This window comes from Zootoca vivipara, chromosome 9, assembly GCF_965207765.1.
Source record: "Zootoca vivipara chromosome 9, rZooViv2.hap1.1, whole genome shotgun sequence".
Classification (NCBI taxonomy): Eukaryota; Metazoa; Chordata; class Lepidosauria; order Squamata; family Lacertidae; genus Zootoca; species Zootoca vivipara.
In genome coordinates, this window is record NC_142592.1 from 66,801,146 (window position 1) to 66,827,021 (window position 25,876).

The 25,876-nt window shown below is 47.3% G+C and overlaps 1 protein-coding gene across 1 annotated transcript in view; it reads left to right on the forward strand.

Annotated features, from left to right (window-relative positions):
- Window positions 1-25,876, forward strand: part of LOC118091532 (uncharacterized) — a 183,929-nt gene that overhangs the window by 105,645 nt on the left and 52,408 nt on the right. The window contains exons 52-65 of the mRNA XM_088651913.1: window positions 728-868; window positions 1,667-1,813; window positions 1,926-2,198; window positions 3,777-3,893; window positions 6,060-6,197; window positions 13,734-13,814; window positions 13,913-13,975; window positions 15,050-15,085; window positions 16,975-17,022; window positions 19,097-19,141; window positions 20,057-20,092; window positions 21,542-21,577; window positions 22,539-22,598; window positions 24,460-24,585. Of these exons, the coding sequence (XP_088508039.1) occupies window positions 728-868; window positions 1,667-1,813; window positions 1,926-2,198; window positions 3,777-3,893; window positions 6,060-6,197; window positions 13,734-13,814; window positions 13,913-13,975; window positions 15,050-15,085; window positions 16,975-17,022; window positions 19,097-19,141; window positions 20,057-20,092; window positions 21,542-21,577; window positions 22,539-22,598; window positions 24,460-24,585 (1,347 nt within the window). The remainder of the gene's footprint in view (window positions 1-727; window positions 869-1,666; window positions 1,814-1,925; window positions 2,199-3,776; window positions 3,894-6,059; window positions 6,198-13,733; window positions 13,815-13,912; window positions 13,976-15,049; window positions 15,086-16,974; window positions 17,023-19,096; window positions 19,142-20,056; window positions 20,093-21,541; window positions 21,578-22,538; window positions 22,599-24,459; window positions 24,586-25,876) is intronic.

A 25,876-nucleotide genomic window follows, 5' to 3' on the forward strand; every position in this document is an offset into this window, starting at 1 on the left:
TTGCTTGGTTTTATGTTTTAATATTGTTGTGACATATTTTTATGATGCCGTGGTATATATCTATATCATCTACTATCTATCTATCTATCTATCTATCTATCATCTATCGTGGTACCTCGGTTGTCTATCTGTCTATCTGTCTATCTGTCTGTCTGTCTGTCTGTCTATCTATCTATCTATCTATCTATCTATCTATCTATCTATCTATCTATCTATCTATCCATCTATAGTGGTACCTTGGTTGTCGAACGTAATCCATTCTGGAAGACTGTTCAACTTTCAAAATGTTCAACAACCGAGGCGCAATGGGCAGTCGGCAAGGCGTGTTCGAAAACGGAAGCATTCCCTTTTCGGCATTCGAAAACTGAAACATTCGGCTTCCGAAGCATTCGACAACCGAGGTACCGCTGTATAACTAATTTTCTAAATAGCTAAGTAAATCCACTAAACTCCTCACGACATTCTCTTACATTTATCTCTTACCTTCCTTCCATCATGGAACTGAAGGTGGCATTTACAATTTTGACTTTCGGAATGTAACCCCCACAGAAATTGAGGGCTTACTGTGTCTTTCTAAAAGCCTGCCAATAGCGTAAGGGGCAAAGGGGAGAAAGAGAGGAGATCCAGAATTTGGACCGTATTGTCTCGGCAGGATGCCCACACCAATCTGTCCTCTTGGTTGCTTCATGACATCTAGCTTGTTGTGCCTCTTTGTCTTAACTTGCAGCTGGCGCTGTTGAAGGAGCTGTCTGACATGCTCCTACGGGACGGGGTCGAGCTAGTGAGCCAGCAAGTGGCCGGCTCTAGGAAGGGGAAGGGGAAGTCAGCCAAGAAGAAGCAAGGCTCTAAGCAGACCACGGGTGATGTGGTGAGTATCGCAGAAGGACAACACTATGTTCCACCCTCACGGGGGACAAAGGAGAGGGCCTTCTCGGTGGCTGCTCCCAGACTTTGTAACTCCCTGCCTGGGGAAACTCAGCTAGCTCCGACCCTCCTTGTTGTCCTTCTGCTGGCAGGTAAAGGCGGTTTGTTATACTTATGATATTTATAAATATGATATTTATAAAAATGAAAGTATTATGGTTGTGATTATTATTTTACTTATTTCACAATCCTACTTAAAACATACGAAAGTTACGCTACTAAAACAGATTAGAATGACCTGAACTCTCTAAGTGGCTGGGTAGGTTTGGCTGAAAAGGAACACTTTCAGCCCATAGCTGTCAAGTCTCCCGTTTTTCGCGGGAAACCCCCGTATTTAAACCCGTTTCCCGCTGTTATCCTGAATTGAAAAAAAACCCGTAAATCCCCCGGATTTAGAAAGCAGCTCCTACCGGCCAGGGAGGCTCCTTCTGCACATGTCCATGTCGGGTGCCGCTCTGCCCATGTCTGGGCACCGGAAATTGGGCAGAGCGGCACCAGAAGTCACTTTTGCGCATGTCTGGACATGCGTAGAAGCGACGTCTGGTGCCGCGCCACTGCTGATCTCTTATTTTTCAATCTGGGAGTTGGTGGCTATGCTTTTAGCCAGTGGAGAAAAGAACATTTATGAACATTTATTATGTATGTATGTATGTACGGTATGTATGTATGTATGTATGTATGTATGTATGTATGTATGTATGACCTTAGAATTCCTATAACACATCTGTGTGTATAATTTTAGCAGAGCCCACGGAAGTCTGATGTTCCCGGCGAGCATCTAGCGAGCACCACCACCGAAGTGGCCGGAGAAGAGCCGAGCACCCCAGTTCCAGAAGCTAAGGAATATCTCTTGTCTCCGCCCACTTCCCTGCCTGCCACTCTTGCTCGGGTAATTGCTCAGATTAGAACTAAACTCAAAAAATGGGGAAAGGTCATACTGTGGAGGGGAGGAATCACCTTTTGCTGGCACCTCACAAGCTGAATTTTCTTTATTTCATCAGACCGTTGCAGATCTGAAGATTATGACAACTGCTAGCCACAATCCTAGTGGCAACACGGTGTCAGAAGTGACAGCCAACCACACAGGCCTATGGGAGCTGGATGCTGAGAAAGCCAAGGGCAATCCGGACAGACAGAGCACAACTCTGCCTCAAAGGACGATGCAAGAGGACTCTTTGAAGCAGGTAGAAGCTACTGAGGCTGCCACCTTGGTGACCCAGGATGGAGTTTGGTTTCTGGAAGAGACATCTGTAAGGACGGAGACAGAGGGAGAGGTAAAGCATCAGTATTGTAAACCAGGAAGAGAGGATCTTTTCCTCCTTTTTCTGCCAAATCATTTTTATTGATTTCCCAAATTTTACCTAATCAACCACAAATTAAAGCAAATGTAATACAATTTTTCCAAAAATTGGTTTCCCGCACTCCATCATGGATGTATCTTGTTGGTTGTATTTCCTGGGAACATATTGCTATATTCCAAAAAACAATAAGTCAGTGTCATTGTGTTTCTTTTGAAGAAAGTGTTGTGTTAGAGGAGCCTCCATTAACCTATTGCAGTGTTTCTCAACCTTTTTTGGGCCACGGCACACTTGTTCTATGAAAACAAATCCCGCGGCACACCAACTCTGTGCCGCCCTATATTTAGTTTAGTTTGGAGGGGAGACGTAATCATTACACACATGGGTGCAAAAAGTGCATGGTGTAAAACTTGGAGTTTAATGGCAAAAGACTGTTGAGGGGTTCCTTTGCGGGTCTGTTCTGCATTATGTCCTTGGCGGAGCCACTCGCCGCCTTCTCCCCGTGCGCGCAGCCCCGACGGCGGAGTTTCTGCAGCAGAAGGGAACAAACGACGGACCGACCTCCGATCGGTCCCTGTCTGTGTGGGCTGGGGCTTCTTGGTGAGGCTCCCTTTTGAGGCTCCCACATGCGGCTCCGGAGCCGCGGGTTGCCGACCCCTGGGCTAGCAAGAAGAGCACCTCACCTTCTGCAGGACTCCTTGCCGAAAAGGCCGCTCACTCCCGCGCCGACCAAAAAACTCCCGGGCGCCGCCAGCAAGAGGAGCGAGAGCGAGACAAACAGCCGCGGTGGTGGCTGTTGAGAGCTGCGCTCGCCCCGCCCCCGTCGTGACCCGGCCGGCTTCCTTTCCGGTGGGTCAGCGCCCCTAATGGCGGCCGCCAGTCACGTGACAGGGCAGCAAATCGCCCTTCTCGTCGCCAGCGTCTCCCGGCACACCAACCAGCGTCCCGCGGCACAGTACTGTGCCGCGGAACAGTGGTTGAGAAACGCTGCCCTATTGCGTATACTTGACCTGTGTTCCCCTATATGTAGTTTTAAAGGTCGTGTAGTAATTCCTCTATATAGCTTGTTGCATGGACAGCGTATGCAATAAACAACGTTTTTTGAACTGCAGGTGAAATTTCTCCTTAAGTGTAGTGGGTGGCTTGAGGAAAAATGAAGTAAAGAATATCGGCCTGTTGGTTTTTTATAGGGTTTGAAGGCTAAGGTGTTCTCATTTGATATATATTCCATGACATCTAAGAATGGTATTTCTTTCTTATTGCATGGCACATAAATGTTAAGTGTGGGTACAATGTATTGATCCATTCTTGAAAGGCAATGCATGTTGTTTCAGATCTAAAGACCAAAACCCAAAAGTAAGCACAAGATTTCCAATGTGGTCTTACCCGTGCTGAGCAAAGTGCTATTGTTGTTTCATGGATCTTTGAAATGATATTTCCATTAATAAAAAATAAAGGAACATTGGCTGCATGTGCCGCAGTAGCACGTGATTGGCTCGTGTTCTGTTTAATATCCCCTATGACACTCAAAAAGATATTATTCTGTTTCTTCAGGTAGAAAAGAGCTCCCTTCATCTTGGTCCAGAGACCCATCTCCACTCGCTAGAGAACCCACCACGTCAGGTAACAGAGACCCCAGAAAAGAGGAAGACAGATGAAGAGCTATTCAGTGTAAGCACTACCTCCAGAACTCAATAAAACAGATGCATATTATTTGTCCATTTTCTTTCTCTTCAGTGTGTGTGTGTGTGTGGGGGGGAAATAGCTGAACTTATTCCAAGCCAAACCCATTTGAATCTGGGGACTCTCTCCCCTCGCTAGTCCCTGCTGAAGTTTTGCCTCTCACCCACCATTGAAACCCACCAGCTCAAAATCCAAACTGTACTTCCGGTTCGCTATTCAGACACTTCCCTTTAGGCCAGCTGAGGCTGGGAATGCTCGTGTGCATTGGTCCAGCCAGCCACACATGCCCGATATGCGCCACAGAAAGCACATTGAATCATCAGGCCATCCCACCCACTCGCAAGATGCCATGGTGGACGGCTTCAAAAGATTAGGCAAATTCACGGAAGAGGATAAGGCTATGTTCTGCCCCCATGCTCAGAGGCAGTCTTAGGCTCTGAATATCAGTTGGACTTGTCAGGGATTGTGGGGTTTTATGGGTAACAGATTATGTTCCTGAACTTTTTCAAAGCTTCTCTGCAGCTGGGCTGTGTTGATCAGAGTCGTGTGAGACTCGAGGACAGAATGCTCTGAGTTAGGAGATAAATATTTCTGCATTCCGTCTACCATTTCTCTTTCACAGCCTATCTGCGTTTTTTTGCCTCTGTAATTGGATGTGCTATTTTGAGCTAAGTTTTGCGCCTTGCCTGGGGGACGTTGAGGTCCAGCGCCGAGGGCCTTCTGGGCGGTTCCCGCATTGCGAGAAGCCAAGTTGCAGGGAACCAGGCAGAGGGCCTTCTCGGTAGTGGCACCCGCCCTGTGGAACGCCCTCCCAACAGATGTCAAAGAGAAAAACAACTACCAGACTTTTAGAAGACACCTGAAGGCATCCCTGTTTAGGGAAGCTTCCATGCGCTGCTCTGGTTTCGCCAGAAGCGGATTAGTCATGCTGGCCACATGACCTGGAAGCTGTACGCCAGCTCCCTCGGCCACTAAAGCGAGATGAACGCCGCAACCCCAGAGTCGTCCGCAACTGGACCTAATGGTCAGGGTCCCTTTACCTTTAGACCATTGTATTTTAATATTTTGTTGGAAGCCACCCAGAGTGGCTGGGGAAACTCAGCTAGATGGATGGGGTATAAATAATTTATTATTATTATTATTATTATTATTATTATTATTATTATTATTATCCAGCAAGAATCTTGGACTTTGTAAATATTTCATGCTCTAAGAACCTCAGTACAAAACATAAATGAATAACTTTTGCTGCCTCTGTGTGTGTGTGTGTTTTCTCACACTGCAACTCTGCACGAGACTTCATGCTACTCTGCTGTTTCTGCCCATGTCCTGATGTGCTGTTTTCAGGCATGGAGCCAGGGGGTGACCGGCTTTGGCACCAGCCCTGACAGGACTTAGGTTCCTATTTGTGAGGTTCCTATTGGGGCATCTGTTTGGCCACTGAGAGAACAGGATGCTAGGCTAGACGGGGCTGTTACCTATAGGAGTCCAGGACCGGGTCTCTCACAGCCCACTTACAGGCCACCTTAAAGCTCCCATAGCCTAAATCACTCCACTCCAGTCCTGTCCTTTGTGCCCCTAAAGAAATGTTCCAGTTGATCGGCACCTTTTGGGCATCAACAGAAACACACCTTGGTCCTTAACCTTGCCGGGTAATTGCATTGAAGCAAACACACGAGCACCCTATCTCTTTTCCAAGTCCGTTCCCTCACACACTGGCTCATGGATATTACTGGAGTATTTGCAAAGGGGTAGCCTTGCTGTTGTGTACTTATTGACACTTGCTGTATTCTCTTTCTGCTAAGAAATTCGGAGACTTGCCACTTTAGCTCGAACCAGCCATGATGTTTATTCTCAGCCTCCAAGCTCGGAGGCAGCAATTCTTCTGAATACCAGTTTCTGCAAACGGCAGGAAGGGGGAAAGTCTCCTGTGCTCGAATCCTGCTTGCAGGCTTCCCACAGGCATCTGGCTGGCCACTGTGAGAACAGGATGCTCGACTAGGTGGGCCACTGGCCTGATCCAGCATGGGTCAGACATGGCTGAGGCTGCATTGGCAGAGTCCTCCGTTCTGCCCCAGTGGGGCAGCCTGCATCTTCTGAAAGGGCTTTTAGCTCCTTCTTTGTCATAAAACTTCTTTGATTTTGTCTCTTTAGGTGCCGTCCGGTCTTGAGCTGGAAACAGAGCAGAATTCTGCAGAGCATGTGTCGGCAACACCCACGGCGTCCACAGAACTGCTGGGGCCTCTGAAGAAAAGACCTAAGGAGCGAAAAAGGGAGAAAGAAACCAGCTGGGTGAGTGAAGGGGAAGAAACCCAAGAGAGTTTAAGGGAGCTGGGTATGTTTAGCCTGGAGAAGAGAAGGTTAAGGGGTGATATGATAGCCATGTTCAAATATATAAAAGTATGTCACATAGAGGAGGGAGAAAGGTTGTTTTCTGCTGCTCCAGAGAAGCGGACACGGAACAATGGATTCAAACTACAAGAAAGAAGATTCCACCTAAACATTAGGAAGAACTTCCTGACAGTAAGAGCTGTTCGGCAGTGGAATTTCCTACCAAGGAGTGTGGTGGAGTCTCCTTCTTTGGAGGTCTTTAAGCAGAGGCTTGACAGGCATATGTCAAGAATGCTTTGATGGTGTTTCCTGCTTGGCAGGGGGTTGGACTGGATGGCCCTTGTGGTCTCTTCCAACTCTATGATTCTATGATTCTATGAGTCTACTTGGGTTGCCCTTGTGTGCTCGGAAGGCATTCTGGGATGGCGGTGATGCGCCGAACGGCTTCTGCACATGTTACCATTGACCCTTGGATCACGTAACCAAGAAGCATGCTCTGGGTCAGGTCCGGATTTCGGTTTGATGAGGCCCTAAGCTACTGAAGGTCATGGGGCTTTTTATATGTCCAGCTGTCCTTTTTCAACAACAAATTGTCATTGTTTTTTGTGTTGAATATATGCCAGGGGTCAGCAAACTTTTTCAGCAGGGGGCCGGTCCACTGTCCCTCAGACCTTGTGGTGGGCCAGACTATATTTTGGGGGGGAAATATGAACGAATTCCCATGCCCCACAAATAACCCAGAGATGCATTTTAAATAAAAGGACGCATTCTACTCATGTAAAAAAACATGCTGATTCCCGGATTTAGAAGGCGATTGAGCCACATCCGGCCCCCGGGCCTTAATTTGGGGACCCCCTGATATATGCTTTGTGGTAATTTATGGACCTAATAGGTATCTCAAGCTATTTGCATATAACAAAATATGTACATCATAGGAGCCTACACAACACAAAACACCCTTGCTGTATGTAGGCTTTATTTTATTTGTTTTTTAATCTTATATTAGAAATGTACATCCAGTTGTTGTTTTCCTTTACATTGGGGGGGGGGGGGCAAGAGAGTAGCTTATAGGTAAATGCGGCACTCCTCTTCTTGGGAGGGATTCCACAATCTGCCACAATCTGTGCCACAACAACCACAGAAGCAGCTCATCCTGCTTCCTTTGGCTCTGACGGCAGCATCCAGCGGAGGGCAGCCGACCCACACAATTCAGGCTGGCTGGATTCTCCTTTCCGAAAGGGGGCTCTACATTTGCAGAATTCCCACAACGGCTGTGGGACTACGTTAGCCGTGCTCATTGATTTCAGTGCAGAAATTTGAAAGAGCAGCACATGGGGAGATAAGCAGGAGGCAGGTTTTACTCACATACTCAGTGTCGGATTTACGTACTGTATAAGCTAGACAAGTTATAGCTTAGGGCCCCATACTCTTGGCCTCCCCCCCCCCCAAAAAAAGATGTAAAGGAAAACAACAACTGGATGTACATTTCCAAAATATAAGATAAAAAAACAAATCCCACATACAGCAACAGTGTTTTGTGTTGTGTAGGCTCCTATGATGTACATATTTTGTTATGTGCAAATTGCTTTAGATACCCTTTAGGTTCATAAATGACCAAATAGCATATATTCAACACAAACAAACAATGACAATTTGTTGTTGACAAAGGACAGCTGGACATAGAAAGGGCCCCATTACCTTCAGGAGCTTAGGGCCTCATCAAACCTAAATCCGACCCAGCCCATACTTCCCTCCTCCCTTTAGCGGTAAAAGTAGATCCCACCCACATTTATCTATTTCTTACATTTCCTCCAAGGCAGCATACACGCTTGTCTGCCTCTCCACTTTGAACCATGTGAGGCCGGTTAGGCGGAGAGACAGCAACTGGCTCAAGGGCTTCGTAGCTGAATGGGGATTTGAACCCGGGCCTCCCAAGTACCGGGTCGATGCTCTAACTGCCATACCACACTGGCACCATGCTCCATGGACATGTCTGTTTTGGAAACGGAGACCTGCTCTCTGCTCCTTGCGTCTGGGCGTTGCTGGTGCCAGTCCTTTGATCTTGTCCCCCGGAGGAGCCCTGGGTGCCTGGATAAAACACCATAGCCGCCCCCCCTTACCTTGGAGTAAGCCCACTGAACTCAGTGAGGCTTTCTTCTGGTGTAGACACTCCATTATATATTAGATGCAAGACAGCAGCCCTGCTAAGCGCTGGGGTGAATTGCACCCCACGCCTTTCAGAGCTGGGCCGATGCCGCCGACGGGCCGTGCGCCCCTCAGCAAAGGCCCTGATCCACTCGACGCTGAGGTGGATTGCACCCTGTGCCTTGCAGAGGCAGCACTGGCGGCAGCAACAAGCAGCTCCGGCTCGCCCAGCGGCCCCAGCCCGACCCATTGCCACCCCACCACCGCACTTACCTGACCTGGGGTTCTGGATCACGGGCTTCACTGGTCATAACCATACCTACCAAGTTCCTGTGGGAGAAATAAGGGACCGGACCGGAAGTAGTATACCGGAAGTAGCGCAGCGGCCATTTTGGAACTGGGCGGAGCATGCTCAGAAGTGACTTTTGATGCTGCTGTGCCCAGTTCCAAAATGGCTGCCGCACCAGAAGTCACACTGCAGCCATTTTGGAACTGGGCACAGCAGCATCAAAAGTCGTTTCTGAGCATGCTCCGCCCAGTTCCAAAATGGCCGCCACGCCAGAATAAACCAGGGAAAAACAAAAAAAAAAATCCGTTTTTTTCGGCTGGGGACAGCCGGAAAAACTGGTGTTTCCCGGGGGAAACGGGAGACTTGGCAGCTATGGTCAGAACAGGAGCCTCAGTGATTGCCCTCTCCCAGCAGAAACAAACCAGGACTGCTCCGAGAAAACACACATGGCAAAAAGAAGCGCTAGGCCCTGGTTGGCTGCCCCCTTACCCGCTTGGGATTGGCCAAGCGGGTAGCCAGCCAATCAGGATTTGCTTTTCTTCACTTCTCACTTCCCTGTGTGGCCCCCTAGCCTCGTGCTGTGGCCCCCATTTACTCATTTCTCATCTGTGGCCCCCTTGGAACATCCTACGGGCCCCCAGGGGACCACATTGGCCCCTGGTTGGGAAACATTGCATTAGACCAGTGTTTCTCAACCTTTTTTGGGCCATGGCACATTTGTTCCGTGAAAAAAATCACGAGGCACACCACCATTAAAAAAGTTAAAAAAATTTACTCTTTGCCGCCCTATATTATAATTATGACTGTAAGAAACACTTGCCAAATATTGCTTTCCGGCGGGTCAGCGCTGCCGAGTTCTTAAAAGATCCGGGTTTCTGATCCACCCCACCCGACCCCGCCGTCCCGTATCTTACCCTGTGCGTGTTCTCGGACTTGTGAGAGGACAATTTGGTCTTCATGCCTCCGTGAATTAGCAACAAACTACCTTTTGAATGATGGAGATTGAATATTTTAAAAGTAGCTACTTGAAGTCCGCTCGATTTTCCAAAAAAGAGACACACGTGCGGCACTATTAGCTGCTGGGGGCTGCCATCTTGGCTAAAGGATTCTGGGATGATCCTGTCACGTGAGGCATGGGGAAAATGGAAATAATGAAAGCTGATTGGTCTGTGGAAACCAGAAGGGGCGAAGAAATAGGACGCCCAGGGAGGTGGAGTTTGCATCTGCAAAATCGCCCTTCTCGTCGCCGCACGTCGCGGCACACCAGCCAGCGTCTCGCGGCACACTAGTGTGCTGCGGAACAGTGGTTGAGAAACGCTGCATTAGACGTCACCTGAAGGCAGCCTTGTATCAGGAAGTTTTTAACATTTCATATTTTTATGTTTTGGTATATGCTGGAAGCTGTCCAGAGTGGCTAGGGCAACCCAGTAAAATGGGTGGGGTTCAACTAACATCATTATTATTATTATTATTATTATTATTATTATTATTATTATTACTGAATTTCCATGGACTGCATGTCAGTGGTGGGCGTGGCCAGAGGCAAAGTGGGAGGAGCAAAGGGTAAGGCTCATACAGCAGGCTATTTCTCAAGCTTCGTTAATGCATCATCCAGACAGTTTGGATCCCCTCCAAACCGATGCCAAAGATTTGTGCTTGTTTTGTGCTGCGAACCACACGTCGTGTGCCGCCCCTCAAACTGAGTAATCAGTACACAACCCATGGGCCGTAGGTATTCCCCCAAACCCAACAGTGCTCGGTTCACCCCATGCTTTTGCAATAGTTTTGGGCCACGGGGTTCCAAAATGTTGGAGTTACTCATGAATGGAGTTTACAAACCCCCACACCCACCCCGCACCCCTTTCCATCCAGCGTTCAAGAAAGCAAGAGAAGAAGAGAAGAAGAAGAAGAGTTTGGATTTGATATCCCACTTTATCACTACCCAAAGGAGTCTCAAAGCGGCTAACATTCTCCTTTCCCTTCCTCCCCCACAACAAACACTCTGTGAGGTGAAGTAAAAAAAATCCTTCAGTAGCACCTTAAAGACCAACTAAGTTTTTATTTTGGTATCAAAATAAAATATTCAGTAAGTGCTACTGAAGGAATTTTTTTATTTTGCTTTGACTCAGACCAACACGGCTACCTATCTGTGAGGTGAGTGAGGCTGAGAGACTTCAGACAAGTGTGACTAGCCCAAGGTCACCCAGCAGCTGCATGTGGAGGAGCGGAGACGTGAACCTGGTTCCCCAGATTACGAGTCTACCACTCTTAACCACTACACCACACTGACCCCACAGGAAGGGATCATTCCTGCCAGGCAAAGCATTTGGGGAGGAAGCAAAACAGCATCTGTGGGGCGGTGTGCCATGGGAGAATACAGAGGGCCAGACGAAGAATCTTGAAGAGCTGCTTTTGGCCTCTAAGTTCTCCTGCTACAGCAAACCTTCAAATTCCTCCTTTGGCAAAGCTTTTCCCTTTGTAAAAAGCTTTGCCAAAGGTGCTGTATTGCTCTGACTGAGAACGCTTGGCAAACCCAGAGCACGATTCAATCTCTCTTTCCAACGATGCCCTTGCCTGCCGTCAGCTATTAAAAAACTCTCCTTGCCTTCAAGCGGGAGCAGATGATCTGAACCGATTGCGAAGCCCCTCCACTCTCCCTCCACCACCTCCTCTTCCCTTGCTTCCCATTCCGGAGGAGTTTAAATAACCCCACAGCCACTCGCGAGCAATGCTAAGGTGGGTGGATTACAGCTTTCATTAACAGCCGGTTTTAATTGGAACCGGAGGGGTATAAAGCAGTTTCGAGAGGACTTCTTCGGTAGTGTCTAATAATAGAAGAGAGGGGAAATAGCTTGGGCGATCCCTTCTACTGGGTTCATGGAACCAATGTGGCTGGGGGTCGAAAAAGTTTGGGAACCAGTGAGCTAAAGCAACTGCACAGGCGATAATTCTGCACAGTGCAGGAAATTCTTCTAAATACCAAAACTGCAGGAGGGGAAAGGGCTCTTGTGATTGCATCTTTTGCATTAGGGCATCTTTTTGGTCCCCGTGAGAACAGGATGCTGGACTGGGTGGACCACTGGCCTGATCCAGCAAGCTCTTCTTATGTCCTTAGATGGGCATCCTTTGCTCACTCGATTTTTATGGGAAACCCGCTCGGTGTCATTGCTGTATCATTGGCTTCTAATGTTGTCTGTGGTGTCCCTCTGCCTTGTTTCAGACTTGATTTGTGATCATCCCAGCCTCCACCTGAAGCTGTGTCAGTCTGGTGATATATAATGATGTTGAAAACCAGCCCTAGTAAAAATTAAAGGTTAAACATAATGCATGTCTTGGGATTGTGTGACACAGCCTCTCAGGGTGGCAAAACCCCTCTCTGCTCTGCACATGATCCCGGTGTCCTTCACTTTTCAGAGTTTTGCATCCTCTGAAGTTGAACGAACAAGGCACTTTCCAACTTCTGTTCCCCTCTGCAGCTCCTTCTTCCATCCCCTTCTTCCTCCCTTGCGCCTGTATTTCGCTTAACGCTTTAAGCGTTTGATGAATCATTCACCTGCCCCCATCTAGCCACAAATCCCCGTACAGAATGCGAGACCTGATGGATGGCTTCTCATGCTGCTTGTTGAAATTGCTTGCCACCTGTGGAACTGGGGGTGGGCACAGCAGAGGGTTTTGTAACATACCCCTTCCTCCTTCCTCCCGCTGTGTTTCCTTCCCATCACATCACATCACACCGAATGCACAGTAAAGAAAGGCTAAGTTTTGGGAGGCTGAGAACTTAAAGAGCATTTGGAATATCCACCGACAGGGCCGGCTCACAGCTGGGATAGTTGGCTGTCCCGTGGTGGGGAGTTTGGCCGTATCTGATAGCTGGTGCACGATGCTGCGAACCAAAAACCTGTTTGCTTGCTCTTCCAAAAGCAAGCTTCCAACTTCAGTTTTTTTCCATGATAAAAAATATTTTATTTTATTTGCAAACACATAGATACATCCATTATACATAAATAAAATGAAAAGAAAGAGAAAGAAAACTAAAAAAGAATAAAAGCAAAAAATAGATAACTAACTTAATTTTTTTTTCAAATTAACTTCTACATGTTTAATAAATTATTGTATATTGATGCTTCTGTTAGAGGTCGCCCAGAGTGGCTGGGGAGGCCCAGGCAGATGGGCGGGGTATAAATAATAAATTATTATTATTATTATTATTATTATTATACAAGCCTTCTTTACACAGCTTTGGCTTGACTCCTTAATTCGAATAATGACTTCCCGCTACCCATGAACGTACTTAGTAAATCAATTCCCCCCCCCCCGATAACTGTACTGTATTTAGATGGTAAGTCTTGGAGAAACAATCTGATTGCGAGTGGGGTTTAGTTTATGCTAAGCCAAGTGATGCTCTGGAAGCCTTATGTAATTTATAAAGACATCCCATTCACAAGCTTCCAACTTCGTGATTTGGTAAGCACATTTGAAATCAGGCAGTTCAGGGGCCAAGGAGCTGTCGGGCGAGCACAGGTCATCCACAGGGCAGGAGGGAATCTGAGTCACGAAATGCAGCTGGCTTTTACTCACAGAAAGTAACAACACGGCAGAGTCATAGCTGCCAAGTCTCCCGTATTCCCTGGGAAACCCCCGTTTTTCTGGCTGTCCTTGTTTTATTATGCTGCTGTATATGCTGCAAACTGACCAGAGTAGCTGGGGAAACCCAGTCAGATGGGCGGTGTACAAATAATAAAATTATTAGTATTATTATTATTGTCCAACCGCCTGCAATGTACAGTCAGAGGCAGGAATGCTTCAATTGCTGCAAACCACAGGAGAGGAGAGTTGCTCTTGTGGTCAAATCCTGCTTTTGGGTTTCCCCCAGGCATCTGGCTGGCCATTGTGAGAACAGGCTGCTGGACTAGATGGGCCACTGGCCTGATCCATCTTATTGATTCTTTTATTGATTCAAACTCAAATACTGGGCTTATTATTAAACAGGGATTCAAAGTAATCCAGGGAACTGCTGAGCGGGTTTTTTTTCTTTTCGGCCAACGCTGTCTTCCTTCAAACAGGAAAATGCCGGCGGCCTTTCTGATCCCGAGGAAAGAAGCAATGGCAGAGTCCGAAGGATGGCAGAGACCCGGAGCCTTGAGGTAAAGACCCCCCTCTTTACCCTTTGAGCCCCAGAAGCTGTTGATTTCGTTAGCAGGCAAACAAACCATGTGATTTGCTTCTTGTCGTGGCTGCGCAGGTGCGTTCTCCTGGTGCCCTTGGAATTAGGGGAGCCCCAATGGAACACCATGCCAGTTCTGGGGTGAGTCATTGAGCTTGACTTCTGTGATTCTGTTGGGGAGGAAAGCAGAGAACTCAATGAGCTGCTGTGGAGGCCAAAACTGCCTTGGCTGGCTGGCTGAAGGCAGCCTGCGAGAGAGGAGATGTCTGGGGACGCAGTGCTGGGCTGCTGTGAAGGATGAGCTCCTTCTGAGATGTGAATGCTGTGAAACCTCTCTCCATTGGAAGCTTCCGCTGCAAATATGTGCAAATAAATCATATTCCAAAGATACTGCAGACTCTCCTGTACCTCACTTTCCCCGAAGGAACCTGGCTGAATGCCCCAAACCCCTTGGAATCTCATGCAGAGACTGGGATGGCTAGTTAATGTATATTAGGAGAGGGATGCTCTGCTCATGAATTCTCATAAGGACTATAGTGGCGCCTTGGTTCTCAAACGCCTTGGTACTCAAACAACTTGGAACCCAAACTCTGCAAACCCGGAAGTAAGTGTTCCGGTTTGCGAACGTTCTTCGGAAGATGAACGTGCTCCGTTTTAAGTGTTACGCTTCCGATTTGAGTGCCACACTTCCATTTTGAGTGTTATGCTAAGGTCTGTCTCTTTTTGCTATTTATTTTTTGTTTTTGTGGCTCATGTGTGTGTGTGTGTGTGTGTGTGTGAGAGAGAGAGAGAGAGAGAGAGAGAGAGAGAGAGAGAGAGAGAGAGAGAGAGAGAGAGAGAGACTGTGTGGAACCCAGTTCAGCTACTGATTGATCAATTGTGTGACTGCAGTACTTTTTTTAAAAAAAGTCTGGAATGGATTAATCCGTTTTACATTGCTTTCTACGGGAAAGCGCACCTTGGTTTTGGAACCCTTTGGTTTTGGAACGGACTTCCGGAATGGTTTAAGTTTGAGAACCAAGGTACCACTGTACTTTCTTTGCAAAGAAATTGCAACCTGATGTGGAAATGCAGTGAGCTAAACAGAAGGTTGGGGAAATGAGGAACTGACAAGAACCTCAATGGACAGATTTCACTAGCCTTATATGCCTAGAATTTGATTTCTCATCCATTCCTCCCTGTGCACATGTGACTTTCCCCCTCCTCTCTTTCAAGGCTTATCCTGGGCCTCACAGAGCAAGGAGAATTAAGGTAACCCTTTTTACAGCAACAAGTAACTCTCAATTCTTAGCTGTGATCCCTGCAGCCGCCTCGGGTGGCAGAGTCCCAAGGGGTGCCCCCCCCCAGCCTGTGCCCCGCCTGCCCCTGCTGCTGCCAGAGAAGCATGGAGCAGTAAGCAAGGCTTTGGCAGGGGGCAAGGCAGCTTCCCTTTTTGCTTCAGGTGGTGAAATGGGATGGGACGTCCCTGATTCCTGGTATGGGGTATGTCCGAGAGACAATCAGCCCTCTATGAATTGGTTTGATCCTCTTTTAAAGCCATCCCGAGTTGGTGGCCATCACTTGGGGAGTGAATTCAATAGGTTAGCTATATGTGAAGGACTTGCTTCTGTCTGCTCTGAATCTTCTAGCATTCAGTTTTGTTGGTGTGGGAATGTTCAGGGTGGCAGGAGAGGATATATTGTTCATTAATATCCTTCCTAACTTGCACTGGCAAGTTCCTTTATGTAGCAGAATTACATTCCCCCTTTTTATATGCACAGCAGACAGCTGGTTGCAGGCTTGTGTAAGCCTCTCACTATTATACAATTCAATCTGTCTCAGATTGAATTGTACGTTCCTGGTAAGTTCCCTTGAATCCCTCTTAAAAGAATAAAGACTTCACAATCTTATTCAAAGTCAATAAAAGACGTGTACTTACACCAGTTCACAGTTGGATCGCTGAAGGCAAACCTAGTTACAAATATGTACATGTGAATCTAGAAGGGACGCGGGTGGCGCTGTGGGTTAAACCACAGAGCCTAGGGCTTGCCGATCAGAAGGTTGGTGGTTCGAATCCCTGCGACGGGGTGAGCTCCCGTTGCTCGGTCCCTGCTCTTGCCAACCTAGCAGTTCGAAAGCATGTCAAAGTGCAAGTAGATAAATAGGTACCGCTCCAGCGGGAAGGTAAATGGCGTTTCCATGTGCTGCTCTGGTTTGCCAGAAGCGGCTTTGCCACACAAGCATTTTCATAAGCCTCCAACACCTTGAAGCCAAAATTTGGGGCGCCATCTTTGCGGACGCCATCTTCCCATTCTTATTGCGAGGGCACGGTGCCATTTTGGTAGCCGCTACCTCGTGCTGAAGGGACCCAGGTGGCGCTGTGGGCTAAACCACTGAGCCTAGGGCTTGCTGATCAGAAGGTCGGCGGTTCGAATCCCTGTGACGGGGTGAGCTCCCGTTGCTTGGTCCCAGCTCCTGCCAACCTAGCAGTTCGAAAGCACATCAAAATGCAAGTAGATAAATAGGAACCGCTACAGCGGGAAGGTAAACGGCGTTTCCATGTGCTGCTCTGGTTTGCCAGAAGCGGCTTTATCATGCTGGCCACATGACCTGGAAGCTGTACGCCGGCTCCCTCGGCCAATAATGCGAGATGAGCGCCGCAATCCCAGAGTCAGTCACGACTGGACCTAATGATCAGGGGCCCCTTTACCTTTACCTTACATGTGAATCTACCCCATATGGGGAGATAATCCCAGTGCTTCTGCTAGCTGAAAACCAGCAGAGCAGTTCTAGCTGAAAGCTGGTCAAATGAAGAAGGAAGTGAAAAAGAGAGAGATGTGCTGCATGACTTGTCCTTTTGTTACCTGGACAGGTAAGGCCACACCCACCTTCTATCACATGCAAAAGGAAGGATGCTCAAGCCCAGGAGGAACAGGAAGTTTTGTCTGGTTGGACCAAACCTCCCCTTGCATGTCCACTCTTGGAAAACGAGGAACGTTGTATTTGTCTCCCATGGATCACATCCCACAGTTGGGCTCTAGCGTTATGAGGGAGGCCTGCAACTGTCTCAGTGGCTCGGGGGTGGGAGGAGGGGGAAGAAGCATTTTAAGATGAAATGTAAAATCCAAAGATATGAAATTAACAAGGTTTTCTCTCTTTAGAAGCAAAGGTCAGACAAGGTGGATTTCCTGCCAGTTCAAGGTCAAAAGGTTTGTAGTTTTTTGGTCAATAGATGCCAGAACATAAAAAGCTGTGTGGTTGTGTTGGCGAACCTCTTTGGCTGACGCATCCAAGGATGATGCAACAATGGAAGGGTGTATTACTTCAAGCTCTGCACACTAAATTAACTCCTCTTTTATTGGGATTTGCCAGAATCCGATATCCCCAGAAATCTGTCCAAAATTTGATTTTCATCTTTAGGGTGTTGTTGTTGTTGTTGTTGTTGTTGTTGTTGTTGTTGTTTTGCAGCCTGGAGCAGGTTCAGATGGTTCCTCTTTTCTGCTCCCCGTTCTTAAAAATCAATACTCATTTTATTGAATTTCTAAAAGGCCAGTTACCCAGTTAACTGGGAACCTCTAAAGAGTTACTTTAAAAAAAAAAGTGTTGCAATCTGAGCTCGGTAGCAGCTTTTGAATAAGCTCTGCAAATAAAGGTTAAATGGGTTAAGTATATACATAGATGCATATTAATATTAGGTCATAGGTTTATAAGAGTGAAAAGATGTTGAGAAGGACGGGAAGTTAAATTTATGAAGATATATACTTCTTTCTTGGAATTTTTATTTTGATGAGTCTACAGACTATAAAATGTCTTTGATGTATGGATGTAACTACAGTTAATAAAGCATAATAAATAATAATAATAATAATAATAATAATAATAATAATCTAGAATTACTAAAAGGCCATTGCATCCCAAGATATACATCAAAGCATGCAGTTGAACAATGGAACAGAACAATTTAATTCAGGATTATGAGGTTCAAAAGTTGCACATTATTGTAGATCATTTTCAGTAGCATAAGAGAATAACCTCCACCCGGGGGGAAAACCCAACATAGAAACATTCAGGGTCTTTAGATCCTTTAGATCCTTCTGAGACTTTTAAACTGCATGTTACTGTCGCAGATATCGCAAGATTCCAGACATTATTATACCGCAAAGACAATTGTCAATCATACAGCCCTTTCCCTTTGGGGACGTTTGAGCCAACAGCCAGCATTAATAGTTCCTAATAGATGGCCCTCCTTTGACAGCACAGCCAGGCCACACGGTCTCTTGGGACACTAATATTGTCACTAATAAGATCAGTGCCAGGGAAGTCACTGGAGGGCCGTAGCTCAGTGGCACAGCATCTGCCTTGCATGGAGAAGGTCCCAGGTTCAATCCCCGATATCTTCAGGTCAGACTGGGAATAGCCCCTTTCTGAAACCCTGGAGAGCTGCTGCCAGTCAGTGTAGCCAGTACTGAGCTAGATGGAACAATGGTCTGATGGAGGATAAGGCATCTCCCTATGTTCCTAAATCAGTGGTTCCCAACAGGTGGTCCGCGGACCCCCAGGGGTCCGCGAGCTATGCCAGAGGGGTCCGCAAGATGCTATTAGAATAAAAAATATATTAAATATATTTCGTATGATAACAGATTTTTTGTTTTGGCCGCTTCCTGCATGAGCAGAGTCTAGCGCAAAACTAGAATTAGATAGAGGCAGTAGTTTTGCTGTATGCCGTTAGGTGGCGCTTTACAAACACTACTGTTTTGCAAAGAGGCAGCGCGCACATTCTTCTAACGCTAACCTCCCCAAGATGCTTTGCGCGCGTCGGCTTCATTTGTGCGCTACTGCGCAGGTACCCTGTCTTCTCCATTCCCCTCCCTCCTCCCTGGACTCTTATAAAAAGACTCTTAATTTGGCTCTCACTTTTTAATTTTAGGATTAGGAATTAATGGGGGTCCTTGTCACAATAGCGGCTCGATGAGGGGTCCTCGAGAAAATTTTGTTGGGAACCCCTGTCCTAAATCATCTGCAAAATGTGGGTTGGGATTCCAGGGGCAACCACCAGCAAGAAAGCCCTGCTGCCTTGATATATTTTTTCATTACCTTTTGCCCTCTGGTTCCTGGAGAATCGTTGCCATTTCCAAATGGAGGAGGAGGAAATCCGCTACCGTGCTCTTAGAGATTCAGCCGCAATCGCGCCAGCTTCCCAAGAGGCTTCTGCGAGATTCCACATAGCTGGACTGTGCTTGGAAATGACGAGGTTTCTTTTTCTCTTTAATTCTGTTTCTTCAGGGAGAAAAGGGAGCGCCTGGGAGCCAAGGCAGCAAAGGAGAACAGGTCGGCTTGTTTGCACGAGCTGCAATATCTGTGCATATGCGTGCGTGTGCGACAATCGGGGCTTGCGGCAAAGCGTTGCACTACTGTACTACGGAATGCTGCCTTTCAGGATTCCGAATGCTCCGTTCAACTCCTTACTCCCATCCCCATTTCCTAGTGGATCTCCTTGTCCGATGAATAGTAACAAGAGAAGCTGCATTATACTGACTCAAACTATTGGCCCATGTGGCTCACTGTTGTCTCCACTGAGACCAGCAGCACATTTCCAGAGTCTCAATCAAGGGTCCGGCAACATCTGATGGGCCATGTGTTCCCCACCCCTGCATTGAGAAGGAAGAGGAAATGGGGAGGGCTGTTGGACAGGCACTGTTGGACAGGGAGAACGGGCACAGCTTGGAGAGGCTTTGGCCAAGAGGAGCAAAGTCAAAGGACACGCTCTGATCTCTGCATTTGTGCAAGGGGAGCACATGGAACGGGGCTGTCTGAAATCTTTGCTGTGCAATGGAAAGCATGTAAGCATCAGGATCTGAGCCTGAGGGTACCTGAAGGAGCGTCTCCACCCCCATCGTTCTGCCTGGACACTGAGGTCCAGTGCCAAGGGCCTCCTGGCGGTTCCCTCACAGTGAGAAGCCAAGTTACAGGGAACCAGGCAGAGGGACTTCTCGGTAGTGGCACCCGCCCTGCGGAACCCCCTCCCACCAGATGTCAAAGAGAAAAACAATTACCAGACTTTTAGAAGACATCTGAAGGCAGCCCTGTTTAGGGAAGCTTTAATAGATTGTTGTATTTTAATATTCTGTTGGAAGCTGCCCAGAGTGGCTGGGGAAACCCAGCCAGATGGGCGGGGTATAAATAATAAATTATTATTATATTATTATGAGGGTACAGTGAGCTTTCTCTCTCTTTCTCATACAGGGGGAACCAGGAGAGCCAGGGGAGCCAGGGGAGAAGGTAAGCAACAAAGGTCATAGAATTATAGAATCATAGAGTTGGAAGAGACCACAAGGGCCATCCAGTCCAACCCCCTGCCAAGCAGGAAACACCATCAAAGCATTCTTGACATATGCCTGTCAAGCCTCTGCTTAAAGACCTCCAAAGAAGGAGACTCCACCACACTCCTTGGTAGCAAATTCCACTGTCCAACAGCTCTTACTGTCAGGAAGTTCTTCCTAATGTTTAGGTGGAATCTTCTTTCTTGTAGCTTGAATCCATTGCTCCGTGTCCGCTTCTCTGGAGCAGCAGAAAACAACCTTTCTCCCTCCTCCATATGACATCCTTTAATATATTTGAACATGGCTATCATATCACCCCTTAACCTTCTCTTCTCCAGGCTAAACATACCCAGCTCCCTAAGCCGTTCCTCATAAGGCATTGTTTCCAGGCCTTTGACATTTTGGTTGCCCTCCTCTGGACACGTTCCAGCTTGTCAGTATCCTTCTTGAACTGTGGTGCCCAGAACTGGACACAGTACTCCAGGTGAGGTCTGACCAGAGCAGAATACAGTGGTACTATTACTTCCCTTGATCTAGATGCTATACTGCTATTGATGCAGCCCAGAATTGCATTGGCTTTTTTAGCTGCTGCATCACACTGTTGACTCATGTCAAGTTTGTGGTCTACCAAGACTCCTAGATCCTTTTCACATGTACTGCTCTCAAGCTAGGTGTCTCCCATTCGGTATTTGTGCCTTTCAATTTTTTTTTGCCCAAGTGGAGTACTTTACATTTCTCATAGAATTTCCTTACATAGAATAATAAAGTTGGAAGGGACCGAAGGGTGGTGTTGGCTGTTGTTGTTGTTGCTGCTGTTGTTGTTGTTGCTGCTGCTGCTGCTGCTGCTGCTGCTGTTGTTGTTGTTAGAATTAGAATTTATATACCACCCTATACCCAGAGGTCTTAGGGAGCTTCACAGAAGAAATCAAAATATAAAACCACAAAGTACATAATCAAAATAAAAACAACAACTCAATAACCCCCTGCAATGCAAGAATCTCAGCTAAAACATCCATGATAGATGGCCATCCAACCTCTGCTTAAAAACCTCCAAGGAAGGAGAATCCAGACATCCTTACTGGCCGGGAGATCTTTGATGGAGCTTCCAGTTCCTCCCAGTAATCACAGTAGCAATGGATGCCCCAGTTCAGGGCCCAAAACTAGACCTTACATAGAGTTGCAGGCAACTGTCGCTGGACAGCTTGACCTCGGGAAGCCCAGGCAAAGCCAATGCACGCAGCACAAACTTAGATATGGACACAATAAAAACCTTGCTAGGTCAGAGCAGAGGCGCTACAGCTTGAATACGCCCCCCTAAGCCTGCATCAGTTATTGCCCAAAGATATCCAGGGTGTTTCATGGCATCAAGAGGACCAGAAACTTACCTTTTTGCTCTTGTCTCTACCAGGGTGCCAGAGGCGAAGATGGAGAAATTGGTCAAAAGGTAAAGGAATGGCTTTGCTGGGGTCAGGGGCCACCCAGAACAAGCAACTCATCTTCCATTTGCAGAGTGGTTTGCAATTTGAGTCTCTCGTTGCATGTCCTCTCCTCTCCACCCACCTCCCCTCACCGTGGACCATATATTTAATTAGGCCTTTAAATCCCATTAGGACTTAGCAAGACCCCATCTTGGTTTGGTTCCCAGATCAGGCCCAGGGGCGTCAGTTGCCACAGATTATTTGCATTTATGCTGTGTGTTCGGGATTCACTTCTCTTTAATTTGCTCTGTTTTCTTTTTCTTTTCTTTTTTATATTTTTAATTCAACTTTATTAAGAATCAAATTTAAAACATAATAATCCAATACATCCAAATTAAAACAATCTGAATCAGACATGTTCTATTCACATATATAACACCACTATCATACATTACAAAATTATAGAAACATATAACACAATACTAATATTCATAACCATTTTTTTGACTTTATAAATCAAATAACTCATACTTCTCTCCACTTTGCCACTTCCACTTGTCTACACCTCGGTCCTCATGATTTATTTTTACTGCTCCCCTTAGCAATTTATAATTTCTCTAACTTCTTCTTCTTCTTCTTCTTCTTCTTCTTCTTCTTCTTCTTCTTCTTCTTCTTCTTCTTCTTCTTCTTCTTCTTCTTCTTCTTCTTCTTCTTCTTCTTCTTCTTTTGCTGTACTTATTCTCAGTGCCAAGCCTTAAAAATGGATCCAAGATTTAATTGTGGGGCATTGTTGTTTCATATACTTTCCAATTTTGTCCCAATTTTGTTTAAATTTTTGCTTATTGCCTCCTCTTATTGCATTGGTTAATCTCGCTAAGTCCATAAATCCAAATAATTTCTCCTGCCATTCATTTAATTTTGGTACCTCTTGTTTTTTTCCAATATGATGCTATATATTAATATTATTATTTGCTCTGTTTTCTAAAGGGAGAGCCAGGGATTGGCTTCCGGGGACCTGTTGGCCAGGCTGGACCTCCTGGGCACAAGGTATCTCCATACTGAGACTTCATTTACAGTATTTTTCTGTACAGCCAACTAGTCCTTTACAGAGGACAGGAGCATACCTGCCAAGTTGCTGTCCGAGAAATAAGGGACCGGACCGGACGTAGCAGACCGGAAGTAGCGCTGCTGCCATTTTGGAACTGGGCAGAGCATGCTCAGAAGTCACTTTTGATGCTGCTTTGCCCAGTTCCAAAATGGCCGCCGTGCCAGAAGTCGCACTGCAGCCATTTTGGAACTGGGCAGAGCAGCATCAAAAGTTGCTTCTGAGCATGCTCCGCCCAGTTCCAAAATGGCCGTCGCGCCAGAATAAACCGGGGAAAAACAAAAAAAATCCATTTTTTCAGCTAAGAAGAGCTGGGAAAACGGGGATTTCTCGGAGAATACGGGAGACTTGGCAGCTATGGACAGGAGTGGGGAATGTTTAACCTTCCTTGTGCGGCTGGACTCTTATTCCCAGCATCCTCAGACAGCATAGCCCACGGTCAGGGACAAAGGGAGTTATAGTCCAATGTCCAGAGAGCTGCAGGTTTCCCACTCTTCATAGAGGAGAAACAGACTGGCCTGAAGTAGACCGTCAGGGTAGAAAGTGGAACTGGCCTCCCTTCCAGTTGAGGGAGCTGAAGGCTACAAAGAGATGAAAAGGACCACAAAACCCAACGGGCCACCTCTCCCCTTACAAGCCAGCTCTGACCCTGCAGTCTTCATCAGAAGACCTTCCCTGAGGAAGGTGTGAAAGTTGACCACATGAGAACAAGCCTTTTCGGTGGTGGCCCCACTGTGGAATGCTCTCCTTGGAGAGACCTGTCTGGGGCCATCCTTAGGTGCCAGACGAAGGCCTTTTTGTTTGCCTAGGCCATTGGTTCATTGATGTTGCCTCCTATGGTGGTCAACTGTCAAGGCTGGTCAATATGAAGTATGAAGAAGCAGAGTCAGTTGTCAGCAAAGTTAACTCTTTGTCAAGGAAACAGCATACAACTCGGCAACGCTTTCGGTGGGTCTTCCCCCTGTAGGGCAGTTGCTAGCACTGAAGGTCCCTGCCTTCCACCCCTTCTAAGGCTCCACCTCTCCCGGATGTTTCCCAAGCAGTCTCAAACTGCATCTGTGCACATCTGACCTCCGTTCAGCTCTTCTCATTACTCTGCACGTTCTTGGAGACCAAGAAGGAGCTTGTTACAGCAGGAGAGGCAGACTCTTTGAATTCTCCAACAGCCTTGTGACCCCCCTCTGCACTGCTTCAGCCTCAGAGTCTGAACTGCTCCCTTTCACAGTTTCCTCCTGCTCACTAAACCCTGTTGCCCCTTCAGCTTCCAACGTCACCTCCTCCCAATCTTCTCCCTCTGACCTCTCCTCTGTGTCCCACCACCAATCCCTGGGCTCTGAGCCTTCCTCCGCTGGGGTTTCCCCTGAGGGTTCCCTGGCTCGTGCCTCCCACCACTCCTCTTCATCCTGCCAGTCCCTGACATCTTCTAGGAGGGGTGCGTAGGACTTGCCCTTGTTGGGTGAACATACTAGGTGCTTTGCATTGCCCACTGCTATAAAAGAAATATCTAGGTTAGCTCAGTCGCTTAGAGTGTGGTGCTGTGATAATGCCAAGGTTGCAGGTTTTATCAGACAACTGCATATTCTTGCATTGCAGGGGGTTGGACCAGAGGATCCACGGGGTCCATTCCAAATCTACAATTCTATGATTCTAGGTCCAAATTGCTACTTACTTGTTGTATTTCACCTTGTCAAGTCGCTTTGAGGCTTATTGCTGTACAAAGCAATTGATCACAATCACGATCATACAGTACTATAAAAACATGTGCTCATCTTGTGACGGGACAATATGATGTCTTCTCGCTAGGGTGAGCCCGGCGTCCCGGGACCTCCAGGGGCACAAGGCGTCCAGGGTATCCGTGGCAACCCCGGGACCCCCGGGTCGCAGGGGGAGAGAGGCGCCCCAGGCCCACCTGGAATTCCAGGGCAAAAGGTAGGTGACAACAGTTTGGGTGTGGTGACAGTCCAGTGGCCAAGCGATTCGGGGAACTGTCTCAAACACAGGGAACAGAGGTGGATTGTGGAAGTGCCTTCAAGCTTTCCATAATGGAGGATGGGTGGTGGCTAACAGATTGAGGTTGGATCCTGACAAGACAGAAGTACTGTTTTGGGGGGACAGGAGGCAGGCAGGTGTGGAGGACTCCCTGGTCCTGAATGGGGCAACTGTGCCTCTGAAGGACCAGGTGCGCAGCCTGGGAGTCATTTTGGACTCACAGCTGTCCATGGAGACGCAGGTCAATTCTGTGTCCAGGGCAGCTGTTTATCAGCTCCGTCTGGTACGCAGGCTGAGACCCTACCTGCCCGCAGACTGTCTCGCCAGAGTGGTGCATGCTCTGGTTATCTCCCACTTGAACTACTGCAATGTGCTCTATGTGGGGCTACCTTTGAAGGTGACCCGAAAACTACAACTAATCCAGAATGGGGCAGCTAAACTGGTGACTGGGAGTGGCAGCCGAGACCACATTGGCTCCCAGTACGTTTCCGAGCACAATTAAAAGTGTTGGTGCTGACCTTTAAAGCCCTAAACAGCCCCGGTCCAGTATACCTGAAGGAGCGTCTCCACCCCCATCATTCTGCCTGGACACTGAGGTCCAGTGCCAAGGGCCTTCTGACAGTTCCCTCACTGCGAGAAGTGAGGTTACAGGGAACCAGGCAGAGGGCCTTCTCGGTAGTGGCGCCCACCCTGTGGAACGCCCTTCCACCAGATGTCAAAGAGAAAAAACAACTACCAACTACTTTTAGAAGACATCTGAAGGCAGCCCTGTTCAGGGAAGCTTTTAATGTTTAATAGATTCTTGTATTTTAATATTTTGTTGGAAGCCGCCCAGAGTGGCTGGGGAAACCCAGCCAGATGGACGGGGTATAAATAATAAATCATTGTTATTATTATTATAATAATGCTACTTCATAAGCTGCTGAAAGGGACCCACTGGAACTCTTGAGATGAACAATCAAAACTAAGCGCCACGACGCTCGGGCTTTTAATATCCTCTCCCTCAGAATTGCCGTATAAATCAAGCCGTGGCTGCTCCTGATAACATCAGGAGAGCCCTGCTGGAGCAGAGCATGGGCCCAGCTAGTCCAACAGGCAGTTTCTGGGTCAGCGTTCTTAACTTCGCAGCACGACAAGCTTTATAGAGCCATTATTTGATCATCATAAGCATTCCTGTAGTTATTAGATTTCTAGGGAGCCGAAATTGGAAGCAAGGTTTTCCAGACATGCC